Here is a 26,794-nt window from a genome sequence, read left to right as displayed (position 1 = left end):
TGCGGCCCAGGGCAATCTCTGCCAAACAACAGCTACTTGAACAGCAGCTGGTCTGATGCTGCTTCGCTGTCCACTGCCTGCCAAGGGGGCAGCAAGACAAGAATCAATCTGCACAGTGGATGCATGTTGAACTTGGATTTCTACTCTGAAATATTCAGGTAGAACTTACCCTGTTGCATGCTCTCAAATGCAATATATGAAATTTCAGCCAGGCTGGCAAATCTGTTTTTTCTATTAGATAGTTAAGAATTAGAGGAAATTTAGCATTGAAGGCTAAAAGACTAGTTTAGAATATGGAGAACAGACACCAGGTAATACCATTCCTCTTTGTATTTGTTGCTATGAATTAACATGTATTTCCAGAGGGTGCATTTTTAATATATACTTCAGAAAGGTATTGAGATGTTTATGTCACTACACAATCTAATATAATTGTGCAGAATCAGAGGTCAAGGTTACCAACTTATTTGGAGGGAAGAAAAGCATTCGATTTTAAGAAAATAAGACCAGTGGCCAATAAAATTCAGCTTTGTTAAAGCCCATTGAATAAAATAAACATAACCCACAATGCATGTAATACAGCAGCTGCATATTACAGAGAAAAGAATATTTGCATTAGATAAAAATATGGGTATTATTAACTGGCAACAATTTTCCCTTAGATTGTTTCTATAGAGTTGTCACATGAATTGATTTCCTAACTTAATTCAGCAAAATAAATTCAGATCTGATGAATTTTAGGACGTTCTCCTCGAGTAAAACCTGCAGCAGCTTTTAAAAATCTGAAACATCAACTATTCAGCAAGCATTATCTCAGATTGTTCCCTCTCCAGATAAGTAGAGCTATTTGCTAAACAAGCAGGCAATCAATAATAATAGCTCTATGCTTTGAAACGTGATTCCAAAAAGCTGCTATAAAAAAAGTACACCACTACTTTATTTCTTTTGAGATTTTTGTAAATTTGTTACATCTCCTTTTCAGAGCACTTTGCTGGAGGTAGGTCACTGCTGGACCCATCCGTGCCCTAATCGGATCAGCAAAGAACTTGAACTGCTGCACTGCCAAATTCTCCGATTCCCAAAGCGACCCTGCACGCAGAGGCTTCTGCAGAATCACAAGGATGGATATTAACTCAATGGTGTTATCGAGTAGCATCCTATTTTCTCTGAAGTATCCACAGGATAATGTATAACTACATAATTGGTACATTTGATACTAACTGCTTCCTTGTAATAATTATTTAGATATCTTGGTTCCCGAAAGGCATAAGGAAGGTTGGCTTATTACTGTCTTTTTACCCTGAACAGAGAAAAATAGCAAGTTCGCTAATGCTGGTACTTTTATGAGCTAATCATTTGTTTGTTTTAAATGAGACATTCTGATTCCATTAAGGTCCTCAGGTCTTATTATAAATGAAGATGTTATTTAAATGTTAATTTAATTATAAAGTGTTACACTATGACCCTATTTAAGTGTGTGAAAACAGGGTTATTAGCATAATTCCCTCTATTTATTGTGTGCCAGGCACTGTGCTAAGTGCTTTACCTATGTTTTTGTACTTAATCCTCGTAACACTAGAGTATAAACTTCAGGGGACAAAGACACACAAAAACTCTATTGCTTTTGTTTTAAGAAAGGGTTGGGGGGGATACCTGTTTAATATGCTAAAGTCCCAGACCTAGAGAAATGTCTGGCACACAGTAGGCACTCAACAAATATACCATGAATAAGTGCCTGAGTGAGTGAGTGAATGAATGTGTGAATGAATTACAGCCTGCTGGGTGGGTGTAATTGGTCCCATTTTGCAGATAAAGAAGAGGTCTCACGGAGATTATGGGCCCACAGTCATAAACAAGTGCACAGAAGACCTAGGACATGGACACAGGTGTGTCTGATTCCGGGGGGCCCTGAAAACAGTGGGTCTCAGTGCTGGCGGTCCATCAGAATCACCTGGAGAACTTCACAGCTGAATGCCCTGCTACACTCCCCGCTCATCGGAATCTCTGGGAGAGGAAAGGAGTAAGCAGAAATTTTTGAATGCTCCTGGATGATCCCCTTTCCCTACACTATATGGCCTTCTACTACTATTTAAAAACAAAAATGGGCTCCGTGTTCTGATTCTGTGTGAGGTCTCTAAGGACACGTGTTTGCTTCGGGCTTTCGTCTTCTGAACCTGGTTTCCCTCCACATCCAAGGCTGCTCCCGCCAGCCCAGTTGAGTTGAATTCCTAAAGTAGCTTCAAGAATCAGGACTCTCCCTGGTGAAGTTTCCTTCCCCTGATCCACCCACACCTCCAACTATAAACAATCTTTTCCTGCCCTCAGTTCACCTAGAATTCCTCATCATTCAAGTCTAGCATCTATCACCCCATCACCCTTGACCATGACTCCTGCTTGCACCAGACTGCCAGCTCTCAGAAGGCAGGCTTGCGTGCATTTCCTTCATTTTGTATGTATCCTGCCACCAGCATCTAAACAAACAGTGTCCTGAACGAACAGCGCTTAACACACGAGGCGGTGGGTGTGCTGGGTTTCTCTGCCACAGAAACTAGCAGGGGCATTAAATAGTTTCGAGAAACAGATATTTAAACATTAAAAAAGAGATCTGATGTTATTACCTCCTTTTACCTCAAAATTTAATCAATGTGTCTAATATGCTTGTTAGAATTTAATCTGTTTTCCTTTCATTTTGCAATTTTTAATACTGAATTTTCTAACTTGTCATGTTACCATGCTGTAATATGGCAAATGTCATAGAGGCCCTAATTAATTTTAAAACGTTATGGGAAGTAGTATTTGTTTTGCAAACAATGTTGGCAAGTTTTAATAAAATGGAAGGAGTATATACAATAAATAATAGATAATTAGTATCTACTGGCATTACAGAACACAAATTTTAAGTCAGATTTGTCGAGATTTTATATGTGTGTGTGTATTTGTCACGGTCAAAGTTGCAAAGAGTAAAAATATCTTTTTAAAAAAATTTAACAGCACAATTAAGATGTATAAAACCAGATTTCTGAGTACAACTGGATTTCTTGTACAACCCTGTACAAGAGCTATAAACAGCCTCTCTAAACAATTATTTTGAATACAAACATAAAGCCAAAAGCTAATGAGAGTTATCAACAAACTGGCATTACAATGCATATTTCTAAGAAGATGGCATATAACTACCATCAAAGCAATACCGTTTTAAAGTCTTTGTAGACTGCCTTGCTGACTGGGCAAGTCAAATGACCATTTGTCTTATTCTTAATCTCGCTTTATCTTTCAGTCCAGTTTGACTGAACATGTAAACACAGAAGACTCACTTCTAGCTCTCCAGGTAGAAAAGTATTAACAATTATGCCCGTCGCTATGACTTGGGGCCCATTCTCAAGCTGCTGGAGGAAGCGCCAGCTCCTTGACTGAAATGGGCGGTAAAAAGGGCGGATGGAGGAAACGTGATTCAGGGTGGCTGACTGGGAAACATTTCACCAGAAACACTTCGGGATGCAGTGGCCTTATCTCAACCACTCATTGGATAAACTGGAAGGTAAAGCACTAAAAAGTAATTTAAGACTCCTAGGTGTCCCTGGACGTGTGACACATGATGACTTCAAAGCTTTCAGCATCCAACTGCCAGCACATCCTGGGGACACAAGGCGAGAGGAACACAAGATAGCAGAAGCAGCAGAGACACTCCCAAGACGTGAGCCAAATCCAGTAACTCTGAATTCCCCTGTCCTTAGACTACTTCAAATGCATGAAATGCACAGGGAATTTGACCTGAGTTAGGAAACTCAAGACAGCTAGGTGTGTGTGCCTTAAAGACAGCTGCCATCAGAAACTAAGGATGACCAAGGCTAACCTTTGCGAGCACAGGGAAAAGGCACATGCCAGCTCTTGGAGGGCTAGATGACAAGAGCCTCAAGTCAACAGAATTTCTGAGCGATATCCTTCAGGAATGGACCAAAGACATATACTAGATGCCTCCAAGTTGGAAGCGACAAGGTGCAATCTGTCTTTGGTTAGTTTGTTTAGTATTTCTTGTTAGATTACCTCTACATCAGACAGTACATGGCAAAGTAAAAAAAAAAAAAAAAATTAAGTAGCACTTAGGAAATAAATGCAAAAATTTTAATTTTTTTAAATCTGGATAATTAAATACTACAGGTCTTCCATTTATCTTCATTACATAGCTGGTCAGCAGCAGGGCCAGCGGTCATGTTCATTAAACTCTCCAAACCTCTGAGTCTTCATCTACAAATTCGGGATAATATTACCTACGTTATAGTGCAGTCATGAGGACTTATGGTACAAAAAGTACTGAGTTCAGTAAATGCCCGTATAGTACTGTATTTGTCCCCAAAATGTTAATTCCTCTTTCTGATTCTTGGCTTGGTGCATTTCATTACAATTTAATAAAAGTCCATAAAAACAGGAAACTCTCCTATAAATCCCTGCATTCCCCAAGTCAGCCTGGTGTCATATTCCAAAGATCTTAGATTTATAGCCCAGGCTCTCAAAATTTACGAGAAAATGAGAACCCAAACCAAGTGACATAATAGCAATTTCCTGGTCCCGAAGTACCCTCATGCAGCCCCGGCTGCCTGTGCTAATAGTCTGCTGAAACGCATCCACCTCTCGCCCCCATTCTTCCTGCAGTCTCTGTAGCTGGGCTTGGGCTCCCGTTCCTGGGGAAGGTAAACCACCGTGAACCTCTGCCTGCTTTTCTTGTGTTCGGGGAAACTCCCTCATTCATTCTTTCACTTGTGAAGCAACGGCTTATCTCTGCTACCTGCCAGGATCAACACTAGATACTCGTGCATCAGACCAGACCTGGCTAACCCCTTGTCCTGTTCGTGTTCCTCCAGCTTCAGTGCAGGGCGCCAGGCTGGCTGCCCTTAGGAAAAACGAAGATGTGTCACCTGGGTGTCCCCCAGCCCCGTCCCTGCTCAGATGCTGCCGACACTCTGGACATGAGGGATCTGCTCACAGTATTGTCTCCTCTGGTGGTGCCACTAGCTAGGGTGCATCCCAGCTTACACAGCATTTTCAAACACTGCCATCCATACCCAGGGCCTCCCTCTTTGAGTGGCTATCCTTTTCTGTATCGGTCCCCTGGCTGCTTCCAGCCCTGTGAGATTCCCTATTTGTTTGCCCTGCATTAAAGGTCCAGTAGGCAGCTGCTGATGACCATCTTGTTTATTTCTGAATCTCCGTATCATTACCCTCATCCAAACAGAGCTGACTCCAGAGAGGATCAGAAAGTCTCAGGTGAGGTTTTAAAGGTAAATTTCCTGGATCAAAAGCCTTCCCGATAGCTATTAAACACCCAAATGCTGTACAATTGAATATTTAAAATGACTTCTATACTTATTACAAAAACGTCACTCTGCACAGAGTATATTTTTAGAATGTGATCTCACGATGCCTCTGGCAAAAGGGTAATTCCACATTCAAGTCTAGTCCTATCAGGGAAAATGAACATAAAGCCTGAATGTGCTCTCGGCTAATGAAAATTAATGCTTTGTCTAAGCTGAGAATTTTCCAACTAAAACACCAGAAAATGCGGTGATTTTTCTAATTGTTTCGGAAACCTGTCATTTAGTGATTTCCTAAACAAAGTGTATTTGTTACTAGTATTTCAAAGCCAAGAGCATAGATGTTGCTTACAGTTTTGTTCCAGGATTGTGCATGAGATGACCCTGGAAATGGCCTTGGGAGTAAAACTCAAGGACTAACTCAGTAGAAACACTGCCGTGACCAATGCTGTTCTCTGCAGTCTGGGACTTGTGCTGATCTCAGAGGTGCTCTCCGTCACTGGGAGGTAGAGCACGCTTTAAGTGTTTAAGTGGAACAATGTATCTCACGTCAAGGGGAGATCCTGTACCAACTTAAGTAGCAGCTACCCCAAGGATTTACCCGATCTTTGTATATGTGAGGGCCAAGTATAAGAGAGGATTCTTGTCTGATATTTTATGCTAGAGAAAATGATTCTAACTAAACTTTTCTCTAACCAAATGGAAAAGTTTGTGCTATCCCAATGCAGACATATGAAAATCAGCAGATAATATAAAAATAAATTTCAGATATCATATCTTAAACTGAGCCCCCAATAATGGAATATGAATAGATATACATACATATATATATATATACATATATATATGTATATATATATATGTCAGGTTAAAACAGACAAAGAATTATAACAGTCTCTTACACCTGTAGAGTATTGATAATTGGTATCACTGCCAATGTGATATGGAAATCCCTCCCACCTCAAAACACAATCCACCCCTCTTTCTTGCAATGATTGGTACATGAAGTTCTAAGAGAGAATAACAATTACATTGAGTTCAAGTGTTAAAATGTATTAGGAAAAAAAATTAGCACACATATTCCATGAGCCCCTAAGACTACATACAAGGTAGTGACAAATTACTGACAGATACATTTTTATCATTGCAAATTTCAACACTTATTTAAATACAGAATTACCATATCACAATTAACATCAGAATACCTTTTGCAACCTAAAATTGATATTAATCTCTTACACTTCTACAAATCGATGTGAGTAAGGCTTATTAAAAAGTCATTGATCATATACAGCCTCCCAAAATCCAAGTAAATAAACAAGCATATGGCCCCGACTCCAACGTTACTGACGGGGACCTGTACTGCTCAGTAATCGTTACATTGCTGTGGCCACCTACAGCTTATGTAATTTAGGTCTCTTCTAAAAGCCTTGTTGTTTCTGCCTCTCCTGATTATTTCTCCTTTTACTGGACTTCCAAGTCCACGATACTGACTCACTGCAGTCGTGATTCTTTCAGTATTAGTAACAACAAAATGATTTCAGTTTATGTTTAAAAGAATAACACAGTCTCCTTTTAAAGAAAGAGGAGGGAAGAAAGGAAAACGTGTTTCTAGAATTAAAGATGACAGTAGCCAATTTTTATTATTACCATTGAAGTTGCCTGAAAATGCACATTGACTAGATTGATGTGTTTTGAGGACCCTTTTAAAAACAAAAACAACAAACAAAAGAAATTTTACATTTGAAAGTCAGAGGATTTAATTTCAAGAAAAATTCAGGGGAAAAACATTCTATAATGCAAATTTCCACATGATTTACTCAGCAGATGAATAAATTACAGTGTGAAAACTGTTTCAGGGTGTGACTCATAATTTCGCTAGAAAGTGCTAGGCAACTCACACTGTTCCCTGTGTCACCTGAACTAGCGCCCTCATCACTTTACCAGTGAAACTGAGAACTTGGAGTTACATACTTAATAAATAAGGACTGGAAACAAGCTTACCACGGGTTGTAACGGGGCACCGGGCATCATCGCATTGGCTAGTTGCATCTGCTGGGCCAACATGGCCATGTTCTTCTGCTGAATCAGGTTATTGCGCCCATTTATCTCCAACTGTGTTTTTAAGTGTGGGGGTGGATGAAGGTATTTGCAGTTCTCCCTGGAGCAACGACCCTAAAAAACAAAAGTGGAAAATATCTTAAAAAAGAATAAAATAAGCAAACCTTAAAAAATAATAATGTAAACCTTACCATTTGAATCCACCGTGGGATTTTTATACAATGTATTTATGGCCCATATCACTTTATAATACATGTAAAATAAGTAATGGATTCACCCCAATGCATTACAAAAATGAGGTACTAAATCATTGGGAAAGGTTTTAAAGCTTAAAAAAGTTCTTTTATTTTAACATTAGCACTATTACATTAAGATCCAAGCTGAAAAATCTACCAATTGCCAGCATAATACTAAAACATACAATACCAAATAAAGAATATTAGGCTCCTTCCATAATATCTTTTGGTAAACTTTAATGAACCCCAAAGAATCATGAAGCTTTACCATCTACTTTTACTTGTATTGAGTTCTAAAGAAATGTACTTTGCGGGCTCACGGCACATGGTGTCTTCAGTGATGCGCCTTCACAACCATCTCACAACAAATAAAATTGAAATTGCTACTAAGCTTTAAAAGATAGTTACAGATGAAAGGGACATGCCCACATGTCCACTGTACACCGAGATTAGCAAGTGCAGTGAAACACTGGTAGAAAAATGTAGCCTGGAACCTTTCAAAGGTAAAAGTAGTCGCCATTGTCCACGCACCACAAATCAATCCAAAATAAACACATTTACCCACCAAAAAATTTTCAACGTAAAATAAATTACTATAAAATAAGAAATGTGAATATACTTTCCATTTGGGAGGATTCTTCTCATCAAAAATACATATTAAAGTCTGTCATATGCAATAATGCATAAGGGGCTGCACCCGTATTATTTCAATATACTGTCCAAGTCATATTTGATAATTACAGATCTCATCGATGACTACGCGGATAACTTCTTTTACCGATAATTCTAATTAGAACTGTTTGTCACGGTAAAAGAAAGATTTAATTGAGGGCATCAACCATTCTCTTGAGCTTAAAAATCTATTTCTCATAGTTTGACACAGAAAATTGATGCTTATATTTGTGATAAAATCTGAAGATTCTAATTTCAATGATCAATTTCTAGCTTGTTTTGATTAAGGGTTTTAAAGAATAAGTTTCTACATAGAGTGAATCTCTTAGGATACTCCCTGGTACTTTAACAAGCTTTATGTAACAACGCATTACTAATAATACGATGCTTTAAATCGGGAGGGAGTGGAGGACAGTAGCTGACAGCAAGGACCTTGCAGGCCTCAAGACCTGGGGTGGACCTAGCTCTCTCACTCGTCAGCTGCATGAATCACATAGAAAACTAACTGCCTGAAGCCTCGGGCATTTTATACATCTCAGCATCCCTCCACAACCTACTCCAGAGGTTTGTCATGAAGACCGAAGAAGACAACGGGTGCGCCGCGCCCTTGCCGCTCTCAGCGCGCTGCTCGCCCAGTGAGGTAAAGGTCTGCGCGCGGGGAATTTTATTGTTACTGACACGTTCACAAATGGAGTAAAATTTAGGAATCTATAACTTATTCCACGAAAAGTCACCATGCTTTCAGCATGTGAGCGTGTTAGTAGCTTAAAAGCATCTAGATGCAAAGCATCTCTTACACAAACAGCATTTAGAGTCGCAGAGAACGACGGCCAACGTGAATAAGCTCAGGGGTGACAGTCTGATTTCAAGGTCATTCAGTTCAAGCCTCCCAGAGAAAACCTGCTTTTTCCATACAAAGAACAATCTGGCCCTAAGAGAAATGTTTGTTCTCCATAGCTCCACATCATATTTCTTACTAAGATTGGACTTAAGTGCAGATTAGCAGGGTTATGTCCACTCTGAGGACTCAGTGACTGTCATTCCCTCGGCTCAGTTTCCGCAGTTCCATAAACAGCACAGAGGCAGCCCTAGTCAGGAACCAGGCCCTGCCAGCACCAACAGCAGCTTTCCTAGGGACTTTATTCGAGTGCCGCCCTTAACACAAACCACCGGGCCTCCTTCCTACGAACACGGCCCAGACTGAAACAATGAAGGAGAGAAATCCTATTTGTCCACCATACATCCTCTGTCAATGCATCTCAAAGTTCTGAATAGAAGCTCAGACCTTTGGCTTTCTTCTTGTGTTTGCAACCTCCAGTCAGGAACAAATACCATTCTACTACATTTCTTACATGTTATCTATCCTCCTATGCCCAGCTCGACTTGATTGCATTGGAGCCTCACTTTGAAAAAGCTATGCCTCTAAGAATCAACTGAGTGTACTTCTGAAAAAGTACACAGACTACAAAGCCTCTTCCACAGAGGGATCGTGGCAACAGATCTCGGGGCCCCAGTTACTCTAATAGAGCATAAAACACTACACAACAAACTCTGTAAAGTCACATGAATTTTTCATTGCCACATGTGGAAAAAATAACAGAGTAGCCTCTGCAATTAATATTAGATAAACTCAGCTTCTTGGGAAATTCAAAACTTGTTTAATGCTAACTGTGCTGCTGAATAATTGTGGTTTGACAAATAAAAAGGTCAAGAATAACTTAGAATAAACATCCTTTTCTAGAGGATTGCCCAAAGCCCCAGGGAAAAGCACAGGCAGCCTGCCTTCCAGTGAGATTTAAGGTAAACCCGACATTGGCACCTCTCCAGGTTCATCTGTCTCAGCACCCACTCCTCAGTAACCATTGCAAAATGAATGAATGAGCTCTTCTTACAGAATAATTAAAGATGAATTCTATTCTAACTCTATTCTGGAGACAATAAAGATAATAGAAGGGAAACTATTAAATCTAATACCAAACTTTGATTTTGAGTTGTACTAACCAAACGGTACATTTATTCAGAGACCAGTAAAAAAGCTTGCCGTGATAAAGGAAAAAGGTGGCAGGTTTGCAAGTTTCACCATGAAAAAAAGCAGATTTGTGTTGAGAATGACCTCCTAAAAATCTATACAGTGATAATACATTCTAAAAATCTAAAAGCAGAAATTCAAACAGTATCTAGCACTTACTTATGCGTATTTTTGTACAGACACTTACTCTAAATCATCCAGAGATTTCACCTCAAGATTTAGTAAATTAAACTGTTAGGATTAATGCAAAAATATAAACATAAAGAAGCTCTTATTCAGTTTTGATTGCTATGTTTAGTTCTAACTAGTGCCATTTAATTGTACATTTTATCATAGCTTGGTTCAAATAGCAGCTTTGATACTTACTTGCTGCCTGACCCTGTGGAAGTTACTTAAAATCACTGAGTTGGCCAAACCTTTTCTGTAGAATAGTAACAATATCATTGATCTCATTGGTGACGTATGAGGATTGAGCAAGACAGTGGTCAACCTCATATGTGGCTCCTGGTATAACAGTCTATCAATAAATATTATTTTTCTCACTTTCCTTAAGTTCTCATGCAAATAATAAGCAGCAGCTGCTTAATTTAGCACAATTACTTATTCATAGTGCTAAAAATTAATACAAGTTAGCAAAACACAGAAACAATGCATGTCAATCATCAGTAACGTAACGCAAGTGCTACTGGCCCTTAAATCATCATTCTGCGCTTGCCACACACACCAAGGGAAAAGGCCATGCTAACAGCGTTCGGTTTCTGTGGTTTGTTTTCGTCGACTGCACGTAAGTCTTTTCGGTAAGCTGCACAGATGACTAGCAGGCCCCTGGAAAGAGCCACAAATACCTTAGACTCCATTCAAGAGGCCTTTTTATAGGTGAACTCAACACAGGTTCCACAGACATCACTGTAACGCATGGACCATGTATTTTAAGGGAATGGAGGAAGTTCAATAATATTGATTTAGACTGAGTCCATTTTTCTCTAATAAGTTTTCTACATCTATAAATTAGAAGCTGGGCAAAAAAGTCAACATTTTCCACTTGTAGTCTTAAAAGTTTATATACGGCCCATACTGGTCATTTGAGAGATCAATTGAGCCAGTCCCCAATTTCTGAAGTTACAAACTACTCAACTGTGAATTTCAGAATTTTTTTCATTAGCCTTTGAAATTGGCACGAAGCTTGTGATTCTAACAAGGGAAGATGTAGCTTTAGATTAATTAATTGAGCTTAAAAATAAATGCCTTGTTAATTCTTAAACATTATAGTTTAATAAAGTATACTTGTTTCTATATACAGCACATACATATAAATGACGTGTATGTGATATATATACTGACATAAAAATTGTAGAACAAACATAAAACTGAATGAAACTAAAGATGGCAACTTAGAGATATGGAAAAAAGCCTATTTCTTAGCTATTTTAATATTTAATTAAGAACAAGTTAACAATCAAAAACAAAATATCTTACTTAGAAGTTGGCCAAACTTAATAAAATAAAAAAAGTTAAAATTCTATTTTAAAACTGGAAAGACTAATTTTCCATTTTTAATTATACTTCCTCCATCTAAAATAAAAGGAATATTGTGATGTATGAGGCCAGAGTATAAGAAGACATCTTATTAAGTTGCCAACGGTAACTACGTGGCAGGATTATATTGCAATAATTACTGAGTCATATTTGGGTAGACTCTGGAAATAAAAGGGCGATGAAAAAATTGCAGGGGTACAAGCTTATACTCATATAAGTCTTTTCCAACTTTCCCTAGAAATGCTGCTTTTCTGGTAAGCCCGTTCAAATGCAACCGTTTACTTCAGTAGTTGCAACAAAACCAGTATTTTCTGGAGGACAGTCGGGATATGCAGGCGTTTTTGAAGCACTGCCTGGAGATATGCATTGCTCAGATAGGGCCAAGAGCTCTGGCAAAGGAAGTTGGTAGCTTCCTGCTAAAAATTCCTACTTTTTTTTTTTTCAGTTAAGATGATGCAAAAATCTCAGAAAAAGCTTGTCGAAGTTGGGGGTGGGGTGCAAAAAACATTGGCAGTCAAAAGTATTGTTTCCTGCATTTCCCAAAATGTTTTTTCCGATTCTGTCATGCTTTTAAATCAATTCCTGCATCAATTCAATAAAAAGGTGAATAAATTTCTGTAAAGAATATTTACTTTAAGGTCACAAGTACCTAGTGATAGGAAATTAATGACAGTTTTAAAGGTAACTGACTTTAAGAAAAAATATACCTTATGCACACACAAACACGCACACATGATACACTCAGTGTTCCGTCTTCATTTAGGTGAATATGTTTGATTAACTCTAGAATTGCAGGTTAGTGGCTTTTGCAAATCTTGAAAATAAATTAATTGCTTCTAAGAAACAGTATATAGTACCTCTTGAATGGGTTATTTCCTTACAGTCTCATTTCCATAAAAGACTTGTGCCAGCTTACAAGGCCACATGCATCCCAAAAAGAGGTTCAAGGTTTCTCATTGACATTTGGAGCCAGCAAGTCTCAGTTACAAGGGCTGTTTTGTGCATTGTAGGATGTTTAGCAGCTCACCTGGCCTACGAGATGCTTGTAGCACTCCTGCCCTCCGTTATGACAGTTCAAACTGTCTCCAGATATTGCCAAATGGCCTTGGGGGCGAGGGTGAAGCAAAATCATCTCCCGTTGAGAGTCAGCCACTGCTTTATAACTAATGGAATTTAATGGGGGCTGCATTAGTCTGCCAGAGCTGCCATAACAAAATACCATAGACTCGGTGATTTAAACATAAATTACTTTTCTCACAGTTCTGCAGGCGGGAAGTCCAAGATTAAGGTTCTGGCTGATGTGGTTTCTGGTAAGACTCTCTTCCGGCCTTACAGACAGACAGCTGCCCTACAGCCCCATCTCCACATACAGCCACACAGATGATAGGGCTTCAGCATAGGAATTTTAGGAGGATACAAACATTCAATCCATAAAAGGGGCACACATACATAAAAACTACAAACCCCAAATTATTTGTCAATGGCTGCCAATACTTTCACACTCACATTTAAATACTAAGATCCTTTACTCTGGGAATTTCCTCAAACATAAGATAATAGACTCACACTATAAAACTTGACTCAGGAGGAGTGGTGGTTGGCAACTTATTTGCTCTAATTTTGCCAAAGTCTAATAGCTGCAGCTTCTAAAATCTTTCCAGGCGTGAGCATGTGAGTGTCAATGTTGGATCTTCTTTCTTTTATTTAAAATAAAAACAAATAAAGACTGTAGTATATCGAAGAGTAAATAATTAAATTCCAACATTTAATTTTGGAATTCATTCACTTGTTAACTAAAATACTAAAGATGCTGATCTTATTTTTTAAGGGTAAACAACATTTTCCTGCCTTTACTTCCCTCTAAAAAGTCTTTTCAGGATTAAAAAAAAAAGTCAGCAATATACACTCTCATTTGAAAGAGAAGTTACTGAGAAATTTAAGTGACCAGAGAACTCAGAAAAAATATTTAAAGATTTCTGTCATTTGGTAGGAATTGCTAAAGTAGTCAAACCAGATATTTTTTCCCCTTTTGGAAGTCTCCATGGTGATTTCACTGATTCGATGTTATTGTCTGCTCTGTTTTGTTTTACAACGACTACATGATACAATATCATAAAAATATGTAGCATACATACTGTTAATAAGTCAATACTATATATTTACTATATTGAAATAGTATGGTATACTATATTACACTGACATACTACCAGTAATTTCCCTATTTATTTTTTCTCAAATATTAAGACCTTTTAAAACTGAGGTACATGGGGATTTTTTCTCTTGAATAATTTTCTATTTTTAATATCATGGCACCTTTGTACTTATTTTAGAGTTTTCTCATTTGGAAAGGCTAGAAAAATTTTCAGATCATCTTGAAATCAAACACGACTTCTGTTTTAATTTCCTCACTGGATTTTCAGGTGACACCCAGAACAAATGTTTGGCATCCCTACAGAGTGTGAGGAAAAGAGCCAGGCCTGCTTTTATCTTGCTGGGCAATTACCCCACAGTCTTCTAACCTTAACATGAAGTAAATATAACAACACGGATCAAAATTTAAAACTTAAATTTCTGGGTGAAAATTGCTATTTCCTCAATCAACATAACACCAGGTACCTGACCCTCAGTTCGACACAAGACCTGGGAGGATTTCCCTCTGCCAGTAAGAAAAAAGATGCAGAAATTTATGAATGTGTTTTCATTGAAATAGTCCTAATTTCTTTCAATTACTTATGACAGACATAAAATGTGTTTTGAGTGAAATATAATAAATGTCAAGTTTAGGGTTTTTTTCCTTTCCTGATCCCAGAAAAAGTTCCTATTCACACATACACTGTGGAGTAACAAATACTGAGAGGGCCAGTAGAAGAAAGAAAGGAAAATACAAACACACATTCACATACACACAAACTATAAGGTTGAAATCTGTGATTTTTACTCTGGCCTTTAAGAATGTTAAAAAAAAAAAAAAGGAACAGATTGTTTCATGGGCCTTAAACATTTTCTCCTCGACGTCCAATTTGATCCCTAGCAAGTGATTTTAGGTTTGGCTTTTCTACCTGTTTAAAGAGTCCTCTCTAGTAATCAATGGGTGTTCTAGGCACGGTTTTAAAGAACATTTCCTAAGTTTGATGAGGAAGATTCTCGAACATTAAAGCCAATAGTGACATTTACAATAACCCAAAATAAACTCAATGCTGACGCAGTATCGATGCACTCTAACTCGAAATCGGGATACTATGACTTTTCCCAGAGAACTTAGGAGCTTTCATTGCACAACTCCCATTAATCATCTTGAAAATGGCAAAACTGAAACTCTACACATCTAGATAAGTATTATGTAATGCATGAGAGTCGGGTTCGCTGCTGCTGAGGAGGTGGAAAAAGAGAAAAAGGCAACAAATCACACACACATTCTGGTTACAGAAATACCACCCCTTTCTTCAGCAGCTTTTGTCTGTGACAGATTAGACATACACACAACTGTGGCAGCAACAGTTATATCAGCATACAATTTTAGCTGATAGTCATCTGAAGAAATCTTAGCCTCCTCACAGAGGGCCCACAGAATCATATATTTAGAGTTGCTGGTTACGAGACGCTGGAAGAAGAAAAGGTCTCGCTTTTTCCTTCTGCCCATGGCCTGCTCTAACTCCCACACAACCCTACAAAAGGGCGTAGCCCCCTCTGACGGGCCGTGAAGGGTTTAACTGGCACCTATTGCCCGCCCTTCCCCCTCATTCCACAGTCTTCTGGGCTCCAAAGATGGGTCTGGCCAGCATCCCCGAGCCAAGCCAGAGTCTCCTGACCTTGTGAAAGCCCAGTGACATTTGGTAGGTGCCAGCGTCATTAAACAGTCCAACATTTGTTGGCTGCTTTTTTATAGCGTCATAAAATTGGAAATGCCAGATCACTATGTTTCTTTTCTTTTTTTTTTTCAATTGCTTCATTTTTTTCGGTACAGCAACTGTCAGACTTCAAAACTGTTTGTAGCAGAAACACTTCTGAAGTTTTATGGCATTCGAATCTGACACTTTTCAATCTTGGCTAATAATGAAAAGCCCCAAGGTTTACATAATAAAATTCAGTGCTCTATTTGTGGCGCATGCCTTTGAATTGAGAAATACAAAATGTTTTACACATCGTACCCAATTCATCATCGCACCATTATTAGGTGGGTTATAGCGTGACTGTCTCTATTATATTTCTAGAGCTTTCCTGAGAATAAAAAAAAGAGGTAAACTTTGTAAGTTAAAGGCACATAATTTTTTCCTTAAGAATTTCTGGGAAGATTTGTTTAATCAATGCTTCACAGACCTACTCCAGCTCCTAGTGCACTGACAAAGCAAAAGCTCTCCAGGGTTCGATGCCCCTTCAGTGTGTGTGGCAGGTCCTTGCCCACGGGCACATCATGACTGAGCCCTGGAACCGGGCGGCCTAACTACAGGGCTGACACTCTCCACTGTACACCAGAGGCAGGCATTCACACTGATGGTCATTCGGTGAGCGGTCAACGTTTTCCTAATCACTGCTCACACTAAAAGCAGAATCAGTCCCAACCAATGGATGTTTCAATTCCCTTGACTTCTGCAAATAAAAAGACGTTTGACAGTATAAGCAACTAATATTGGAGAAGACTGAGCTACATAGTATTTCCAAAATGTAATGGGTAAAAAATACATTCTCTCATAAATTTCATTTTATCTCTCATTCTTTTACTTCTCCTTCAGGAGCACCAGTGTTATAGGATCAACTGATCTTATCTACTGAAAAAAATAATAATACTTTCAACTCCAAACAAGTTAAAATTCTGCTTCATATTATCCATTGCAACAAGAGACTGGGTGAGACAAGAGATTTCTTGGATTATCTGTGGATTCCACCGGCCTGGCCTCTGGGTTTGAATATAGCACAAATATACACATACACACATATATGTGGTGTTTTCATATAGAAACAATATAAGATGAAAAATATAAAACTGGTAACATGGAAAGAACGGTAGGTTTAAGGGGCAAGTATTTTATTTAACAATACAAAAGGAACAAGAAAATCGAAGGGGTGAAGCCCTTTGGTGAAGTCAGCTGATGCATTTGCACCTGCTAATCAGGGTTGTCAAACTCATTTTCATCAGGGGCCACATCAGCCACGAGGTTGCCTTCAAAGGGCCAAATGTAACTTTAGGACTGTATAAATGTAGCTACTCCTTAACTAGGGGCAAGGAGCTTGGTGCTGCCGCCAGGTAGAAATAAGGGGCCAGTCTAGATAAACAAGGTGGAGGGCTGGATTCGGCCCTAGGGCCTTGTGTTTGCCACCTGTGTGCTAGATCCTACAGATGCCTACAAATATAGGAAAAGACACCCCGTTTTTACAGACCCAGAAGGATAATACAGTATTAGTTATGATAAATTTGTAGTATTACGCAATGTTTCAAGGTCATTGAAACAATCAATATTTCCCATTGTAAATCTTCCATCAAAGTCTACTAGATGGGGCCATGGATATTATGTATCTGATTAGTGCTAAAATAATTTTCTAAACTGTAACAGATGTCCAAAATTTGCCTGTCAGTTTTGTACAGAAATCACTGCATTACACTGCTCTCCAGTCTTTGAGAAACAACATTGCTTTTGCCAAATATCAATTCTTTTCCCCAATTTTTCCTTCGGACTCCTCCACAAACCTTTTGGAGCCCTAACTGAAAACAAATGTTGTCGCTTTCTGACCTCACACATCCTGCCTGCAGTCCAGCCATTAAGTGCTACTGCTTCACACAAACCACAAGGACAGAGCACCAAGAAAAGGTGCAGAGACAAAGGTCCTCACCACCGCTGACCACTGTCTCCTTCAGACAGACCGACTTTGTACTTGAACACAATGTGCTCAATGACACTGGCTCTGTCCCTGTGGGGACAGCACTCCCCTGCCCCCCCACCAGCCCCATGACGACTTGCTAAAATGGCACACAGCCATCAGCTCTGTCTCAGACTTCAGGCTGCAGGGAGGAGAAAGACAATTGGCTCATGAGCCCAGAGCACATCTACTGGATGCTGACTGCAGCAGCCGAGGCAGGAAGGGTGGAAAAAAAATCTCCTGAAGTCGAAAACCAGTATCACAATACAGGTCATCTGAGCCTGTCTCCTCCTCTGCACCCCACCCCCTCCCCCAGAGACTTCCAATGGCTTTCTAACACAGGTCCACAAACATCAAAGGAGTAACACTCAACAAAAGTTATTTAAAAATTGTCACTGGGACTAAAAGAGAAAAGTCTCAGAATTTTTAGAAAGAATTCATATGTTTCTAATAGCCTTGAATAGCTTTTTAGGGAAAGGATCCATATGAACAATAAACAAACACATAAATAAAAATAGGAACCTGTAAGCTACAGAACTCTTACAGAACACCTGCAAGGCAGGAAGGTATTGAAGCCATCACTTAAGCCTAGGCACTTGAAAAAGCCTAATCAGCACAAAGCACTCTGTTCTACACAGCAGTCAGAAGCTGCAGAGGGTATTCTTAAGTGATTATTTAAAATATAAAGTATGGGGGGCTCGGGTTGGAGGGATTGAGCAAAACGAAAAAAAAAAGGAGAAAAAACTCCTGGACAAGGACAACAGTGTGGTGATTGGCTGGGAGGAGGGGGCGGTGGGAGGTAGAAGAAGGTGGAGGGCGGGACAGTCGGTGTGGAGGGTGGGAGACCTGACTCGGGGTGGGGAAGGCACAAGGCGGTGCACAGATGCCACGCTGCAGAACTGTGCACCTGAACGTGTGCAATTTTGTTAACCAGCGTCACCCCAGTAAATTCAATAACAAGAAAAAACAAAAGAAAAAAGGAGATAGGAAGTATGGAGATGTTGGGCCTCACAGGAACGTCAGCCATGGCAACACTGTTTTTTAATGAGCCAGAATGGGAACGTAATGGGGACAAGCACAGACGGCTGTCACACGATGTTTTTCTCTTGCTATCACATCAACAACATGTAGGCTGAAAGCCCAGATCTGCTAAACACCAGGCTTGGGTGAGTCAAGCACCGTACCTATGAATTTTACACTCTACCTCTGGCTAAGCATGGGGCTGCTAAGAGAAATAGTTGTTTTACCTTCCTTGGCACTTTGTCCTTGCCTCTTTGGCACTTTGTCCTTGCCTCTGTCCGAATAGGGTCACCTGGCTTTTCTGTGCATGGTTTACATGTCTTCATCCCTGGAGAATGCCTCCAGGTTGGGGCTCAAGCCTCGGCTTTGCACCCACAGCCTCGGCTAGGCCAACGCGCTCATTACCTGTTTGCCAATGAATGAGTCCTGACTACGTTTCAGAATATAAGATATTCTGTCCAGTAACGCACTTCTCAAACATGCCTTCTGCACCTTCTCCAGGACCTCCTAAGTACCTACACCCACTGTACCCATGTCTCTCCATTCAATTCTATTTCTCCTTGCCGCCAGTCTCCTCCCATGGGCTCCTATTCCCAGGAACTTCTTAGTACTGCTATCTACCCACAACTCAGTACTCCACTGCTACCCAAATAGGAAATATGGTCACTTGTCAGCCATATCTGTGTCCTTAGCATGGAAGCTTCTCATACACACAAGCCTCAGAAATCTACACACTGAGAAACGCCCAAGGACTCAACATGAAGAAGCATTATAGCCCAGCTGAATGGTCACACAGACTGGAATCAGAGAGTGGTTCATAAGGCCAACTGTGCTATTCATTAGCAGTGAGACTTTAGGTTAATTAATCAACCTTGCTGAACTGCAACTTCCTCTTCTATGAAATGGAAGAGAAGCAAACCATCCTAGAGAATGATGTATTAAATGAAGGAATGAATACAAGAGCTTCGATCATGGTACTCAGTAAATTGAAATCACTGGGCCCCTCTCACTCTCCTTGCATTTTCTTCCCATCCCTGGAACCTGGCAACCCCTGCTTCCTGTCACCCAGGCCACTTCTCTAGATATGCTCCAAAGTCCCCTTTGATCCTCTTCCTTCAGGCCCCCCTGGGGCATAGTCCTTCACCTCACCAATAAGTTAGAATCTTTTTTGATGAAAGAGCCCACGCTAAGCCTCAGGTGGCCAAGGATGGCAAACGCAGAGTCCAGTGGAGAGAACAGTTCTCCAGGAGCCGGGATTCACTGTGGCTGTCTCACTCACCAGCTCTGTGACCTCACACAGACTCGCCCTCCTACCGCAAACGGCGCCCTCCTGTGTGAAGCTGTATCCAGTACAACCCCTGGGGGGCTGGAGAAAGCTTCACCAGTGCCCAAAGTCAAGATTAAGAAACTGGACCTCTGTATTTTAAAATGTGTGAGTAACAAAAGGGAATTATTTTCAAAGGTTACCTTTGATTTTACAAGAGGGGATCCTTATCAAATGTCACTCTCTGTGGACACTGTGTCTTTCACTTCCCTTCCCTTCCTCCTCGTGCCTTTCTTGCCAGGAAGAATAAACTCACAAGTGAATTCAGCACCTGTCAACTTGTATTACTGATAATTTCTACAAGTCTGTCTACCCCTCTAGATTAAGAACTTGCTAAAGACAGGACTAAATTTAATTGAGCAACTTAAGCATTTTTAGTAAATGTTGTAGAATAAATAAGCAATTTGGGATCCCAGAGGGCACTTCCTGGTGTTCCAGCTCTCACACCATTGAGACAACACTCTAGTGCCCAGGCCCTTGGTCCTCAATCATGCCATACGTTATAAATAAAAGAATTCCTACACCCAGCCTCCACCCCCACAAATTCTGATTTAACTGATCTTGGCTGGGTCCTAGGCAAGCTCTCAGACAATTCTAATGACTGCTACTCTGAGAGCCACTGGTGAATCCATGTACACCAATGCACATTCTCATTCACTCGTCAACCACCGTCGTCCTCACAGTCCCTTCTCCACAGTTCACTTAAACCCAGTGTGTTGGCCAGCAACTTCAAGACAACTGCCAGCGTTATCCGTCAGTTGCCTGATTCCTCTGCATCTGAGCTGTCGTTTTCTTCATAGCTCCTATCCTGTCCCTGGGCACCCAAGGGCAAGCCGCTGAACAAGAACACCCACCGCCTTTTGTTTCCTTAGGCACACTATCCTAGAACGAAGCCTCCAGACCAACAGCACCTCTGGCCAAAAAAAGGTGTTGCTAAACACCTTGCTTATTAAAAGCAAAAGAGTCCATGGGAGAAAAGAGGATCAAGGGATCCACGTCATCAATGTACCCCTGCGAGCCCCTGCATATTCTTTTTCTAGTTACTCAACATAGATGATACACTAGAGAAAGAGGCTACCGATGACCTTTATTTTATATAAGTAATGACAGATCTTATACAATTTAGCTTCATTTTCCTCCTTGTGGGTTAGAGGTCTCAGGTGGCCCCGATGTTCACTTGACAGTATTGCTTTTACAACTCAGGAATAAGTGGCCTCTGCTCAAGTTAAATTTTCATAGCTGCAGGAAGGGAAACTGGCATGCTATAAACTTTTACGCAAGAATGTAAGAGTTCTCCACCAATTCACTGGCATTTGCTTTAGAAGACTGTCGTGAGGGGCAGAGTTCTTTCTTTCACGGAGCCTTTCTTCTTCAGTGTCCTGGTCAGATGCAATTACAATGGCTCTCCTTAACTACCACAACAAAAGGTGTCATCTACCCTCAGGGCAATCCCAAGGCCTGATTCTTATGAGCCTCCTATGCCAAACGAGGAAGGGGAGGCTTCCAGAGGTTCCATATCCCATGTAAGCCCCCACCAGTGTTAAGAGGCGAAGTTAGAAAGTAGTCACGTCTGGGTCAGCATGGCTCCCACCAATGGGTAGGCAGGATAAAGGTGGCCTACACAACCTAGGGACAGAGGGCAACTTTAATTTGTTAATGTTCTTGGTTTTCAGATATAACACATGATTTCACTACAATCCAGGGACAGACACTGAAAATTGATGATATGAGCTGCCCCCATTAGAAATCATCAAAAATAAAGTTTGTGTTCCTTTCAATGATCTACGAACTTGTTCTAGAAGAGCTAGATTTATACTCGTGTCAGAAATATAGTGTGCACGTGCCCACACGCACGCACACACACAAGGGAAAGAGAGAGCAGAACGGGGCAAATAATTCACTGTCTCCCAACACAACCCAAAAAGTAAGTTAGGAAATAGGAAGTGAAGGGATGAGGCCAATGAGCAAAATAAAATAAATGTAGAAGTGGTCTTGCCTTGAATAAACCTTACACTCAATCTCACTATCTTCTAGAATAATTCATTTACACATTTACTCACCAACTCTGTGGTGAGACCACTCACGTGCTCACTGCTATGAGGCAGTGGAGACACAAAGTGAATCAGACACATAGTCTATGAAGGGAAATAAGGCACACACGTTACCTAAAATATAAGGCTAGAAGGAAAAAGTGTCATAAGGGACATTTGGATAAAGAGCTTTTACTCTGAAGGAAAAAAGAAAATGTTTCCAATTTAGAAAAATCAAATAAGAGCTTTGAAAAAGAGGTGGTATTTATAGATGAGGAGTTATAAAATATCTCCAGGTGGAGAAAACAGCATAATTTGAGGCATCAATGCCAAGCAATAAATCTGTAATAAGAGAAGTGGGAAACAAGGTTGAAAAGTAGCCTGAGTCTAACTTAGTCTAATTTTAAAACCTGACTTAAAGATTGTCTCCTTCCTTCTGCAGGCCAGGGAGAGGCACTGGATGGGGCCAGGGATGACATGAGCAAAGATGCACTTCCTGAATTCTTCAGAAAGAAGCACAGAGAGCTGGAAGTGACAAAGGACCTGGGGAAGGGAGACCAAATAAGGTAATCCTTTAATAGTCCAGGCGAGAATAACACAGACCTGACCACTCTCCACATAATCACCTAGACCCATCTCTCCCACAACCCGCTGCCCCACGCCCAATGCACACAAACACAGATAAACACATTCATTCATTCTCTCTCTCCCTCCTCTCCCCTCGCCTGGCCCCAGTCATACAATGCTGATTCTTTACACAAGACATAACTTTGTCCATGTAGGTTCACCTATGAAGATACTCCACCCCTTTTTTTCCTTTTTTTTCTGGCCTGGGTAACTTCTAGTCAGAGTTAAATGTCACCAGCTTCAAGTCTTTGTTTAATGTTCTTCTAGCTGGTTTCAGAACATTCACTACACTTTATTACAATGGTTTATTGGTTGTCTGTTTACTTCACTAGATCAGGCTCAAGAACCATAATGTTTATTTTCCAGGTACATTCCCCAAATGACAACACCTACAACAGTGTTAGGCTTCGAAAAGGTGTTAACTCATTGAATGAATAAAGGAGGCTTATAAAGCAGAATGTCCATCATATAATATACACATACACATATACATATATAACATATATTAACTATTTGTCTAACTTCCAACACACTACCTCTAGAACAGTGCTTTTGCAAAACCTAGCAATGTTTGAAAATGTACATTAATTAACTGCCAAATTAAGCTTTATTATTTTCCAAGTTCTTATAACTTAGTAGCAAATTTCTGGTTCAATCATCAGTCCATTATTTGATGTTTTGTTGTTTCCTTCATACCAAGATAAAATCTGTTCTTTATTTCATGTGAATATAATCTGTTATATTCACATGAGAAAAAAATAAATGGTAACTATAACCTAGATTACTTAGATTGGAAAATATTATTTAGAAATGTCAAAATGATAGTACAAATTCTGATGCGTTGATCAAAGGATGTGCCAACAAAATGAACTAATTTCCCTCCTGTGTAGTGTTCCTTTTTAGAATAACCACTTTATGTTTGCTGACTTCATAGAAGCCAAAGACAGTAAAACACAATGTTCATGTTTGCCTCATTTTATTCTACTAGTAGTTTATGTTGATAATTTTAATGTATATTTTCTGATTGTGACATATTCACCTATAATATTTGAAATAATATTTCATTACCCACTCTAACAAAATTCCACCATACCATAAAAATCAAACATCAAAGGCCCTTTTTAAATTAAAAGAAATTGTGCTAAATTGGTGTAGAAAGTGCATTAACATAAACAAGTCGGGATATCTGCTTACTTCTAACCCATTCTTCCAAAATAATTTCATTGGATCATAATTATGTGATTAAGTTCCAAATTATGCAAAATAGGTTTAAGTCTCCATAAGCAATTTCTGAAATTATGCTTTGTTTTGTTTTGTCTCATTGTTAGCACCAAAAATAAAAAAGTGGGGTGGGGCAGACCATAAGCATACCATAGGGTGTATCTGTGAAAATGGATAATCAACACTAGGCCGTATGTCTTGTGGCACCAAGGTGGACAAAGTGCAGAGAAAAACAGACTTGGAATGAAGCACTTTCACAATCCTTTTCAATTAATCTCACAATAACCATATGGGTAAGAGGTATTAACTACATTATGCTGCTACAGAAATTAGGGCTCAGAGAAGTTAAATGACTTGTCCAGGGTCACAGAAGTAGCAAACACAGCTGAAGTCTCAAGAGCAGGTCTGATGCCATGTCTGAGGACCATGTCCTCTATGCACAGCTGGCTTTCCAGGAACCCCAACAGCCAGGTGGTCCTGATAGGTAAAATGGCAGTAAGTAAAACCACATCTCTGGGAATATTCAGGCTATCCAACAGACTGGGGCTATACCAACCTGACTGGGATAAAGACTTTGCTCAGGGAAGGTAAGTTCAGAGAGTTAAAGCAAAGAAAGTGGAAGTGACGTAAATGCTGGGTCAAGAAATCTACAAGCAAAAACAATCCATTCACTGAACGTTTTTGCTGAGGCCTACTTGCACGTCAGGAAGACACTCTATAGTGCAGAAGGCCTAAGTCACAAGGCTATAGAAAGATGGTGCTCATTCAACAAACTCAAGAATAATGACTGTTCAGCCGGTGATATGATAGATACCTAACAGCCAAAGACCAAACAATTGCCCTAAACCAGGGGTGTCAAATTCATTTTCACTGGGGCCACATCAGTCTTGTGGTTGCCTTCTAAGGGCCGAATATAATTTTAGGACTGTATAAGCGTAACTACTCCCTAACTAGGGGCAAGGAGCTTGGTGCTGCCACCAGGTAAAAACAAGGTGCCAGGCCGGCTAAAACAGGTGGAGGGCCGGATTCGGCCCGCCAGCCTTGTGTTTGCCACCTGTGCCCTAAACTGTTCAAGTGGGTTAAACAAGGTGAGCTAGCACACGAATGTCCTCTGTGAAATTTGTTAAACACCAAAATGGCAGACCAGAAAAATATTCAAGCCATAATCAGCACTACCATTTGATTGAGTTTAAAACAATTTTATTATTTTATAAAAAATGAAAATGAACCTAGTCAGTCTATTAACCCTGAAGCAGTAAATACCTGCTTTGAAACCTTACATTGGTAAAAAAAAAATTTCTCATGAAATAAGAACTATTTATCCATATTTCTCTTTTTATAAATTATGGATGTAATAGTTAAATACAAGGTAAGAAACTGAACTATGAATGATGAGTGGGGGAAAAAAGTCATTAATGTTCACTGTCTATGCTTTTCCAAGACAGAGCAGTGGACATAACCCACTTAGTCAATGCAGGTCCTTCTGGGGCCAGGCTCCTCCTGACGCTGCCCTGTTTATCTCCTTCACGGCACTGGTCATACCTGCAGTTACGTTGCTTATTCATATGTTTACCAACTGACTCCACCGGAAATGTAAGATCCAGGAAGGCAGGGCCTTGTTTCTCCCAGCTCAGAGTGAGCCACAGGGTTGAAGGAAGGGAAGAACAGATCTCACAGAGTCCGCCCCACAATTCTGTGATGACAGTCCTGTTACCCCCACCCCAATCCCACTTTGCTGACGAAGATGCAGGGGTCCTGTGAAATCAAGTAATTTGTACAAAGTCACAGAACAATTAAAGTGACGGAGACTCATCTGCCTGATTCATATTTACTGTATAAACAAATTTTCCAGGCTATATTTAGAATGAAAACAGTATCAAGTTGAAATTCAAAGAGTCAGTGGTGTTTAAAATTCAGAATTAAGAAAACAATCTCTACATGACTCTCCATTATACATTTTCATTATATGTGTATATTCACTATTTATTCATTATATATACACATATATATATGGTCAGACTTTCTATAGCTATAAGACTTCTCACATCACCACAGTACACATTTAGCTGCACTACAGATTTCACATGAATTGACTATGACATTTTGTAATTCATAAACAAAGTCGTGTATGTCGCCCCATGGGAAAAACTCAGTTTCTCCCCAAAGTATTAGTGTTGATATTGCAAGGATAATAGCAGGTCTCAGTGGTTCTCACTTTGGATGAAATTGTGAAGAAAAGCTATGTGATTATCTTGGTTTTGAAAGCTGTAGGTTCATCTTAGAAAACCATGCCAGATGAAATGAATGTTAGTGATAAAAATAGATTCATAATAAATTGGTTACTCACAATAACTCTTAGAAAAGCTCTATAAATTAGACATTTTTCAATAAAGTTCTCAGAAAAAATTACTCCAAACGTTTATATAATACCTGCTACTAAAAGTGATAATATCTGAGGACCCTGAGAAAGACGTGACTATTTTAAGAAAACAAGTCCTACAAAGAACTGGTGAATTATATATAATATTCCAATTCGCTGCACCAACTATTGTTCATATGTATGAATAAGGAACATATAGCTATAACTTTGCTAATATACTTATTTACCTTGATTTATAACCAAATATATATTGGATATCTACTAGCTTATCATGATGTTGGGTGACACAGGACAGAAAAAGAAATACAGACTGCAATTCCGACTGGTAAAGGGCGTCAGATGCAGAAGACGTCCCTGGAAGTGAATTTCATGAAATACACCCTCAATAAGAGTTAGGAATAAAGGCGGTCTGAAATGATCTGAGGATATCCTCTCAGACCTGAGAGGATTCCGATTCCACCCCATTCATTCTCTTGAGAAGGCAAGTCGTGTGTTT

The 26,794-nt window shown here is 39.7% G+C and overlaps 1 protein-coding gene across 37 annotated transcripts in view; it reads right to left on the bottom strand.

Moving 5' to 3' along the window:
- The window catches only part of MBNL1 (muscleblind like splicing regulator 1), a 188,249-nt gene that overhangs the window by 32,311 nt on the left and 129,144 nt on the right, over positions 1 to 26,794 (bottom strand). For all 37 annotated transcript variants that reach the window (XR_011650849.1, XM_045197057.3, XM_045197010.3 and 34 more), the window contains one exon: positions 7,314 to 7,484. Coding sequence is in view for 36 of the 37 variants with exons in the window: in XM_045197010.3 (XP_045052945.1) it covers positions 7,314 to 7,484 (171 nt within the window). In the remaining variant the exon portion in view is untranslated. The remainder of the gene's footprint in view (positions 1 to 7,313; positions 7,485 to 26,794) is intronic.

This window comes from Desmodus rotundus, chromosome 2 (assembly GCF_022682495.2).
Source record: "Desmodus rotundus isolate HL8 chromosome 2, HLdesRot8A.1, whole genome shotgun sequence".
NCBI classification, from domain to species: Eukaryota; Metazoa; Chordata; class Mammalia; order Chiroptera; family Phyllostomidae; genus Desmodus; species Desmodus rotundus.
Note: the sequence above shows the minus strand (reverse complement) of the source record. Positions and strands in the feature narration are given on the sequence as shown.